The 11174-nt window shown below is 41.8% G+C and overlaps 1 protein-coding gene across 1 annotated transcript in view; it reads right to left on the bottom strand.

Moving 5' to 3' along the window:
• Positions 1 to 264: 264 nt before the first annotated feature.
• The window catches only part of CCDC197 (coiled-coil domain containing 197), a 255640-nt gene continuing 244730 nt past the window's right edge, over positions 265 to 11174 (bottom strand). Inside the window, exon 9 of the mRNA XM_069637979.1 lies at positions 265 to 8418. Within this exon, the coding sequence (XP_069494080.1) occupies positions 8299 to 8418 (120 nt within the window). The 3' untranslated portion in view covers positions 265 to 8298. The remainder of the gene's footprint in view (positions 8419 to 11174) is intronic.

Genomic DNA, 11174 nt, shown 5'->3' with positions numbered 1-11174 from the left:
TAATAGACAACTGTCTAGCCCCACGCTCAAATGAAAAAGGTTGTACATAATTTAACATGATAAAATGGTGGTGAATATAGGTATATACAAATATATTTAGAAAATGCTGCAACAGGGAGGTTGGTTTTCAGAAGCCCTCCAAAGATTTTTCCTTTATTTAGAGTTTTCTTTGTTATTGATAATCATACAAATTACATTTTTTAAACATTCTTCGACCCAAGTTTGTGAGCATAGAACTGACAAAGTTCACACAGAGATGAGTACTCAGTTTTCTTTAAAAAAATAACATATTTATTTAAAAACAACACAAAAAATGTTTGTATAGATTTAATTGAGGAAGCAACAAAATCCCACCACAAGGGGCAACAAAAACAGACTTCTTTCATGTTTGTTTGCACAATGGCCCACGGAAATCAACAACATCATACAGCAGGCCAGAACATAATTGGCAGTACAGATTTAAAATAATAGATGTACAAACAGTAAATCTAAACATATTGTGTTCATGTCTCGTTCAACGCAATTCTGGATTTGCAGGATTCAAGAAAATCCAAATGATTGTCAGAGGATCCACCAATCACATTTACGACAACAGCACATCAAAAGAGTGGTCCGAATGCAGTTGCTTAATCAAGGGATCAAACTAAATATACATCACATGCACAGCAAACATCACACACAAAAAGTACAGAGGGAAGTCATTTTGGGGAACGTGTTAGAGCAAGCATGCTCTTATGGTTGGGTGTTCTGGTGAGCATTGATTGTTATAGAGGTGGAGCAGCCTGAGGTGCTCTGGGATGGATAGCCGTATAATTTAATAATAGAGCACAGGGTTCCATTTTCATTTGTTCCTCTTTTGGGGTTGCATAGCAGGCATGCAGTTATCAAATTGTTTGTAGCTTCACAACCTATCTTCGACACATACATTGGGAATTTTCTTCAGTCACCAGTATGCCCAAAACATATTTTTGGGAAGTGGAGCATTATGAAAATGATCAACTATGGGGTTTAAAATTAAATTTTATCTGCGTTTTTGGCTTTTTCCTAAAACCAAGAAAATAAAGGCTGCAGGGAGTTCAGATGAAGAAAGATTCTCTAGCGTAAAGAAAATCTGTTTTTATTCGCAGCATCCTTTGCGATGGACGAGAGTTGAATATGGTGGAAAAGCGGTCGATTGTAGAACCAGGTGACTTCATTTTTTGTCAGTCATGGCACCCCTACTTGGCCTCCGCCTGAACAAAAGTTACATGGTTTACCAAAATTAGGAGTTCTTAGAAAAGGGATAGGTGCTACACAAAACAATGGGCATATGCATCAAAGCGGCTACAGGTTATTTGTATCGTGCGACGATCTGCGGACATCTGAAAAGTTCAGCAGACTGATTCCAAATTATTTTTTTGTGCCACCTAGTGTGAGCTCTTTAGAGACCATACATTGTAATACAGCTCCAATTTAGTGACTGCTGCCGTCACGCAAATCTGAAATACCTTTATGCAAAGACTCTAGTAATGTTCAGGAAATGCTAATTAAATAGTCCTGAAACCTCATTTTTGTTGGGGACTCCATTTCTTCGCTTTGATATGTTTCGTTTTAAGTAGAACTTAATGGGAAATTGTGCATTTGTACAGTGAAACGCCAGCTGTCACAGTTACCCCCATTTTGGGTGTTGAAAAATAATGTATTGAGCAGTTTTTCCTGGATGATGGGTGTCAGTGCCTATTATAACAGCTCTGGCAGGGATACTGAGACTGTTCTATGTCATTTCATCGACGGGTAAAATTTCAATGGTTTTTTTACAAGTATGTTTTACTGAAAAAAAAGCTCATCGAAATTAATTTATTTTTATTTTTTGGTGTGGTCCCCCTCCCCCAAACCCCTCATCCCCTATTGTTTTTTTTTAACCTATTCCCAACTTCCCTCCCCACCTCTTATATATACTTTTCCAACCCCTCTATATATTTCGATGAGTTTTTTGGATAAAATGTACTCGTAAAAAACCATTGAATTTGCACTTGTCGATGAAAGAACGTTATACCATCGAGACCACTAACTGTCTGCCCATGATTTGGGTTTTGCTATCCGCATGGCGATACTGCATTGCCGGTTTACTCCTTACTGTTTACCTACAGTAGGTGTCTGCAGCCTGTGCCTCTCCAGATGTTTTGGACTATAACTTCCATGATCCCTTACCATTGACTAGGCTGGTTACGGCTGATGGGAGTTGGAGTCCAAAACGCGTGGAGTACCAAAGGTTGAAGACTCTTGTATCTGGTGGCACGTTTCATCCACTACTATGATTTTGCCTTCAACCAGTGCTCTTCTGTGTAGAACAGGATCAAAGAATGTACAAGATCCTACGTAGATCTAATGCAATGGTCTGACTTGGTGTATTACCCTGGTGTCCCAGTAAGAGAAATTCAATTAGACACATTAGATATACGTCTGAATAAAGTGCAGGGGAGTGTGGATTAAACATTTTGGGACCAGGCATGCTACATTTGCTGAATGAGTAAAGAGTGCCAATACCAACATGACCTTGTGTCTGATATTACTCAATCATCAATTTCTTACACCATAGTTATTCTCCTCAGTGTTGTTTTATGAGGTTGTTGTTCAACATTTGATAGATATAGCGGTCCATGTCTTCTCAACAGCTTGCTTGTTTGCCCATATCCAACAGCAAACAATCTCATCAATATACTCAATTATAATTTACACTGTAATATTTGAGGTAAATGAATTTTGGGGCAAACGGTGGAAAGGCTGTTTTTGACACATGCTATACAGTGCACAGTTTGACTACCTGCTAAGGTTAATCTTATTCCTTAGTTCATGACTTTGGGGTTGATTTATACTTTCCCGTTGCAGGATGGTGTTAATTAACATGCCGCAGAGTGACGGACCATTACTTTTTAGGAACCCAGGTTGCGAGGAACCACATTGGAAGTACAATACTGTGGGGCCGGTGTTTCTGCGAGAATTTCAGACAGGGTAGGGCACCACATGCATGAAGATGATTAATTCAGCCCGGCTACTGGATGGAGACACAGAAGCCCTGTCCGGCTTATTTTCAAGTCCCCAAAAATAAAACCTGGCATAAAAGAAGCTGTGCCATGTTTAACACCTCGAATTTTGCTCTGGGGAATTTTAAACATTGTAAAGGACAGAGCAGGGACACAGAAGGGCATGGAACCAATACATTTCCATGACATTTTTTATCTTTTTTGGAACTGCTGATAGCAAGGGGCAGATACCGGTAGGTGTGCAGAACCACAGATTCCAGAGGTCTACTTTTGGGAGAGTGCTGCCTTCAGAAGACCGGCTCGTGAGTTCATGCGCTTTGTAACCCTTGCACATATATAGACAAAAGCAGCTTAAATCGATGACAGAGGAAGAGATATGGAAGACTGGTGGAAGACTGGTGCATAGCCCATTGCTGTAGACTTGTTCTTCCTCAACACTATTTGTCATCAGCAATCTTGGATAAATAGTCAATAGCCAAAATGCTACATTTAAGCCACACTTAAATTATTACTGTACTTTATTGTGACTGTTGTTACAGCAGTACAGTTTTGCAAATATGTGTCCACACATTTTACACAAAAACAGCCGATTTGTGTTTCATGCTTCTTGCGCTTTTTCAAGGCCGGTGCTTTGATTGAGCTACATATGTACATTCAATATTTTCAAAATGTTAAATGTCACAGTATAAGTTCTCATGGGCAGGTACATTTCTATTGAAAATCCTCTAGCACCTATGATGATTCTGTCACTTCTCCACAGGGGGGAGCCCTTCCCTAGGAGGCTAGGGAGGGGAGGCCGCTACCCAATATTCCCCCGAGGGTTGGTAATAAGCGGGAGGACCCAATGCCACTGTTGAGTTGGAGGCACTCGCCATCAAGTGGGCTGTGCTATACCTAAGATATTATTTGACGGGTCGTAGGTTTAGACTGGTTAAGGAACACTCTCTGTTAACTTGGCTAAGCCTCTCAAAAGACACCAATCCCTGAATTATGTGTTGGTTTTTAGATATCCAACCTTTTTGTTTTTCTGCCGAACATAGTAAGGGAAAAGAACAAGCGAGTGTAGATTTCCTTTCTAGATTCCCGCTGTCTGAAGATGGGGGAGTCAGCTCCAATGGGGGAAGGGTATGATGATTCATGGGATTTCGTCACTTCTCCGCAGGGGGTAGCCCTCTTCCCTATAAGGCTAGGTAGGTGAGGACACTAGCCAATATCACCCATAGGGGTGGTTATAACCTGGAGGACCTCATAGGTAGAGACCCCCCCTTCGGGATAAGAACTCCCTTTCCTTTACGGAACTCCCTCATAACCTCTTACAGGACACCCCTACACCCTCTCACCCTTCTACGGTAACAGTCCCTTAAGTCTCCATTTGTTATTATGATATTGCGCCATTCACACATACACTCTTTGAAAGTACTGAAAAGAGGAAAATTGGAAAAACCATAAAGAGTCCTGGGTGGTTGGCAGCCAACCATACTGAGACAAAGAAGAGGGAAAGAAGAATGGAGATCAATCCACAAAGACAAAAGAAAGACCCTGCGTTCACGCTGGGGAGGGACCAGCTGTACACGAACAAAAGCAAGAAAGGACTAACCTTCAGAGATGGAGAAGGAGCGTGGGAGATTTGAATGTGGAGCAGCAGTGAAACCAGAACTGAGAGCTGGGAGAATCAGTCGGGACGGAGAGTGGCTCATCCTGACCCTTCAAGTGACGGGGAGGAAAGCTATCAACCCGAACTGTGGAATAAAATCTCCAGGCAGTGACGTGACCCAAGGAGGGAGGATCGGCTGGTCCATAAATTATGCTATTGAGGCTGCAAAGGAAGACGCATACTACCAGGAAGAAGACATCGACCGAGCCCCAGAGGTCCAGCAGTGGAGAAAAGCAGCCTGGACCCCACAGGTAGACCCAGTGACGCTTGCTCTCAAGACATAAGGTAACAAGCACAGCGGGAGACCAGCAATGGGCCCAGGTGATAACTGCATCAAGGTTTTGCATCGTCACAGTGGCGACCCCTTTGAGACTCAAGAGAAGTATGAGAGTGATCACCCTTGTCACAGTGATAACACTAAGAGAAGCCAAAGAGAAGAAACACTCAGGAGTAATCTCCCTTGTTACAGTGGTAACGCCAAGAGAAACCACAGAGAAGAAGCATTCAGGGGTTTTCCCCCTTACTACAGCAGTAGTTGGCAAAGCAAACAAAGTCAAGAGTGCCTCAGGAGTACTCTCCCTCGTCACAGTGATTACATTAACAGCAGCGTAGAGAAGGACAGACAGCCAGAGCTGGTTAGAGAGAACGTTCAGTTGGGGAAAAGGTCAAGAAGGACTGTTGGAATTGTGAAATAAGTTTGTAAAACTCAGTTGGACGAAGAAAGGAGACTTTTGAGGACTATTGGGTGGGTCAGGCCTGAAACCCTTTGTTGAATCAGAAATGGAGGCAAAATATTGAAAAGACTGAACCAGTTTGCCAGGAGAAGGGAGCCATTTTGTCTTCTATAGATGCTGAACAATTTTGTAAAATTAGTGGTAGGGAAAGAGTAGGATTTGGACAGAAGACAGACACTTTCTTGTGACCCGCACCCTGATGACGAACACCTGAGGTATCTCAGACTAGGTAGGGGTAACCCTGTAAAGATAGGGTAAGCTAGCCCATCCTTTGTTGATTAGTTAATAAACTAGATTTTAATAATGCCACCTCTTTGTCCGACTCATCACTCCACCTCGCCACACACCGCTAACGGTGAAAGACCAGCACACCTGTGTGCTACATATCATCGAAATTATTTAACGTACGTTTGGGACCTTGTACAGCAACATTTATGATACAGAAATATTCAAATAACCATTCTAAAGCAGTCAAAACACTGGTTTTGTAAATGCGCAAGAAGCACAATACACGTCAGCTGTTTTATGTAAATTGTGTAGATATTGTTGAAACAGCAATTGCAATAAAATACTATACAATCTAAGTGATATTTAAAGAGAACATTAGTTTCAATTATATAACGTGACAAAAAATATACCCATTTGCATCAACCAATAACATGCAGGGGTCTTTAGGTCTTCAAAAAATTTCACTGTATGAAACAACATGTATAAACGTTAAGCTGTAAGCGCGAAGAAAGTATTTTCTTGCCATCCACCACTAGTGGCAACTTAACATGATTTTGAGGCTGTAGCACAGTGGCGCACAACTGTCCCTCAAGACGGCACAATAACTAGAGGTTTAGGATAACCATTGAATATGTAAATGGTTTTCCATCTGGATCCAGAAGGGCCAAATGTATCTCATGAACATTGATGTTGGATATCCTGGATTTCTGACCTGTTTGCATTAGCCCAAGACCTATGCACCTTGCTGTAGAGTATACTTTATGAATACATAAACTCACTCTCTCTTGTGTGGTAAACAACAGAAAGATAGTTCGACATTGAACAAAATACATTATGGAGAAGCATGGGTGATGGTTGTGAGCTATTATGAATCCAAACGGATACACGGACATACCACTGTGTTAGTTGGCATCTGACTTGAGATGCCAAATGAAATCTCAAGTCAGATACCCACCCCTTCAACACTGCTGCAGTGAACAGACTTACTTGATGCATCATCCAGTAAAATGCCATCTGTACTCCCTTGCAGCGTTTTCCTAAACATGGTCTCATTTGTTCTTTGTTGCTTGTGATAGGATTGTTCTGACACTTGTCACAGATCTGAAAATACTTGAAATAGGACATTACCGGTATGTCCCAGCAGGACTGGTATACTCATAAATGGACCTTATTAACACAGGGATTTAGGGGCAGTGCCAAACCTGCCACTAAAACACGGTTTGATGCCTTGGGTGCTTTAAGGACAAATTTCCACTCGTAGATGAAAGACTTTGGAACGGAGAGATCCTCCCGTAAAGTCCTAATGAAAGGCATTGGGAACTGGGAGAGTGGCTTCATCACCAAATGGAATTCTAGGGAACAATGAGGGACATTCTCTTGCTCTCCGGTTAATACTTTAAGAACAGTGACAGACATCTCCAAAGCCCCTTGTTAATATGAATGTACTTCCTCCAGCTCGGAGCTTGTAGAACCTGCTCCAACTCCCGATGGAATCTTTTGGGTTCAATGAGGGCTCTGCCCAAACTCACGGTTTAATACTTTGGGAATAGTAAGTGAATGCACTTGATCCAACTGGGAGCTTGTCGAACCTGCGTCAATTCCCCATGGAATGCGTTTTGCACAAGGTTAGCTGATGCTTCTTGAAATGATTTAGAAGTTTTAAGGGGACTGTTCCAATATCTCCGTAAATTCTTTAGAAACATCTATGTATCTGCTCGAAGTCCTCATGAAATGTGTCCCCGGAGTGACCCAGGTGACCCCTGATTTTACATCCCCCGAAGTGTGCTGGGAGCAGTGATGGCCCTTCTCCCCGAAATATGTTGGCAGCAATGAAGAATCTAGTCCAACTCCCCATGAAATGTGTTGTGAGCATTGAGGGGCCTAATTCATTGTCCAATAAAATGCACTAGGGCAAAAAGGCACCTTCTCCATTTCCACAGGAAATGTGCTGTGAACAATATGGCCCCTCCAACAACTCTACATGAAATGTGTTGGGACTGCTGATTGGCCTACATCCACTCTCTGCTTGTGCGAGCACCACTTGCAATATGTAGAGGACAATGAGGAACCTTATCCAACTCCTCATTGGAGACTTGACTTTGGGAACAAAAAAAGACACGTTCCAACTGCAGGAGGAATGCTTTGGTAGAGGTTAATGGCCTATTCAAACTCCCCAGGGATAGATTTGGGAGCAATCATGAATCTGATTGTACTCCCCATTATATTCCCTTGAAGCAATGAGGGGTGTGCTCTAAGTCCCTGATGAAATGTATTCTAGAGGGTAGGAAGGGATCTATTCCAACACGTCTAGACATGCTTTGGAAACCCCAATGGCCTTGTGCCAACTTTCTATTAAGCGTTAACAAACCCTTTTGTATCATACCCCCGTCATACTCCTACTCCTCCCATCTGGAAAGCATTTCCCCCTGCAGCGCATGTAAGAGCTCCTGCTCTTATTACTACATGCCCTGTCCCATATTCAGCTCCCTGTCCAGTTCCTTCCCGCTCCCTGTCTGAGCATCATCATAGAGGAAATGCCAGCATGTACGTATTTGCCGGGACTGCCAATGCAGTACTGTTATATTTTGGGGAGGGTTGCCTTCTGCTTGCTGGCTTGCGCTGCTCTTGTTCCGACAGACTCCCCTGTATTTGTCGCACATTACTTTATCGATGCAGCTCTGCTCTTCTGAGTTTGGCTTTTTGGAACAGATACAGATGGATGTCTTTCAGTCAGTTTTCTGGATATTTGCAGCACTTGCATTTTTTCCAGAATATATTCCTAGGAATGCAAAGAGAACCATTATGATCAAAGGGGAGATTAAAGTGAATTATTTATTGATTATTTTTAATATAGTGCGCCTGTACCAAAATTGCGTTTGCGCGCCATACAAAAAATATACATATAGGATAATACAAATTCAGAAAATTCACACAAATCATAAGATAAGAGAAGCATTGATCCCAAAGACAATACAAATTATTTATAAATCGACCAGGTTGCATACTCAACTACTTTCATCATTGTGCACTGACTTACTCACAATTATTATAAGGAAGGCATGGCATCAAAGTAAGACAGACACAAGTGATCACAGTTTAAGGTTGTTTATTAAACTGTAAAGAGGGCGAGATAAACGCCTAATCTAAACCTAAATCTAGGATGGGCGCAAGCTACGACCAAAACGAGTGTGGGATAATATTCACAAGAAAAGAAACAAGTGTTCACAAAATGATGTCAGGATGTTTGGCTGGGTTCTCCATTCCCCATGTTTTTAGCATGGGACAAGGCAGGACTCTTGAGCACAGCATACTCCTGGGCCTGTCTGGCACGAATGTACAGTTCCTTTTCAGTTATCAGGGCCTCCTGTGCCAACGTCACTTTCATACAAAGTCTCTTGCTTCAGAGGGCCTGATGTATCGTACACAACAACAAAAGTTCCTTTAGTTAATATTTACAGTGGGCGATTACTCCTTTCACTGTGGACATCGCTTATACGGGTTCACGTTTGTCGTCACAATGTTCATAGGTGTTTTAACAATATGCAGGATTCCCTTCCCTTGGTTTTCCAGCCGCTAGTCAGGCTTTCTCTTAGTCCCCAGTCAGGCTTGACAAATTCAGTGTACGCACAGCGTTTCCCTCAGCCGGGCGCAAAAGCCTGTTTTACAATTTTAAAACTTCAGCAAAGGGTTAAGGACTTTTGATTGTACAAGGGATTTGGCTCAACCCTTGTATGACCACCTTAACACTCTATACCGGCCTTCCCTATGGCCTCTTGGTACTTGTAGTTTTCTTGGTATTGTATTGTATTTATTTATATAGCGCACCAAGCTCTGAGGCATCGGGGCACATTTCTTACAGTTACAAGCAGTGTATTTACAGTTCAACATCAAATATATTTACAGTTACATCAAGTCATTAGTTACATTAGGCATTGACAAGGATTATTTTACAAAATATAGTTAGACTATGCAGAGAATATACAGATAAATGTACTGTTACATCCGATTATTGAAGGCATTAGACATCTGTACATAGTTGGTGATTGGTTGTTAACATTTATTCTGAATGAGCCAGGTTTTTGCATTGTTTCTGAATTTGTGGAAGGATGGCTCAGCTCTAATGATGGTAGGTAATGAGTTCCACATTTTGGCTGCTAAAACCGGACAGCTGCTACCGCCTGCCCTTTTGGAGCTTTAACCTGGGGACAGTAAGGCAGTTAGCTTGGGTGTATATGGTTGGTCGATACGAGGAGTTACATTTGAATTTGTCACAGAGGTACGTAGGTGCTATGTTGTTTATACATTTGAAAGTGAATGATAGTGTTTTGAGTCTAATTCTTTGATTGATAGAAAGCCAGTGTACTCTGTGTCTCAATTCTGAGATGTGCAGTGCTGTAGGGAAGTTGGTTGCTGACCCAAGATCGTTATTCTGGAAGATTTGTAACTTTTTAAAATTGTGTTGGTTGGTACCTAGGTATAAAGCATTGCAGTAATCTTGGATAGCACTAATGCCCTAGTTAGAGTAATGCAATAGTTGTCAAAAATGGTCTGCAAGCATTAATAAGTTTGCAGGTGTAGGCTGTCATTGAGGCAGTTGCAGTGATTTAGCTCGACAGTGAGAGTGTGGAGTCGATGTAAATACCTAAAGTTTTTACATCTTTAGAGACTTTGATGTTATTACCCTCAATATTAAAGACGTTAAATTGAGGGAGGGTAGGTTTTTCTTTTAAGAGAGGCAGTACCCAAACGTCCTTTAGGTTGGTACGTACTGTGTTGGTTGCAAAGGACACATTTATTAAGGACGTGACAAAGGGAGCCAATTCCTTTGCAGTCTCTTTTATGAGTGTTGCTTCTTGGCAAACATCGCCCAGACATCTGGAAGGTTTTAGACTCATAATTATGTCCTTGGCATCCTTGGTAGCGAGGGGCGAGAATTTTAACAGGTCATTTTGGTCCGGGGGAGGTGATTGAGTAGCATGATGGGGTGTATTATTAGCTAAGCTTATTTTTTTTGTCTCTATTTTGGTTTGAGGGAGTTAAATTTTGTCAGAAGGGCTTTTTGTATATCAGTGCACCAAGTGCTGTCTTTGGTGCAGGAGACTGGTGGTGCAGTCAGGGATTCTAACTCTTGGAGTATACTGAATAATTCTTTCATGTTGGATTTAGCTTTGGTAGTTCTGTTACTGTAGGATTCGCATTTGACTGGGAAGATTGCTGTTTTATAGGTGGCTGAGGCTGTTGTGAAGTTATTTTTGTTAGTTATTGAAGGGAGGTTTTTCCATAGGGTTTCGGCTGCCCTTTTATTCTTGTGTAAGGTCCTAAGGAGAGGGGTAAACCAAGTGTTCAGGTGTGAGCAAGGTTTAGCTTTTCACGTTTCTTGGGGGGCAATTTTATTGATGCCGTTGAGTATCGTTGTGTTGTACAGGTCAACTAGTAAGGTTGGTTCATCATTGAATGTGAAAGAATTGATGATAGGTTGGAGTAACGGGAGTATCTTTTGCGGTGTTACGTTACGCATATTTCTGGAAAGTCTGG

Source organism: Ambystoma mexicanum, chromosome 14 (assembly GCF_040938575.1).
Source record: "Ambystoma mexicanum isolate Mex_15411 chromosome 14, UKY_AmexF1_1, whole genome shotgun sequence".
Lineage (NCBI taxonomy): Eukaryota > Metazoa > Chordata > Amphibia > Caudata > Ambystomatidae > Ambystoma > Ambystoma mexicanum.
Note: the sequence above shows the minus strand (reverse complement) of the source record. Positions and strands in the feature narration are given on the sequence as shown.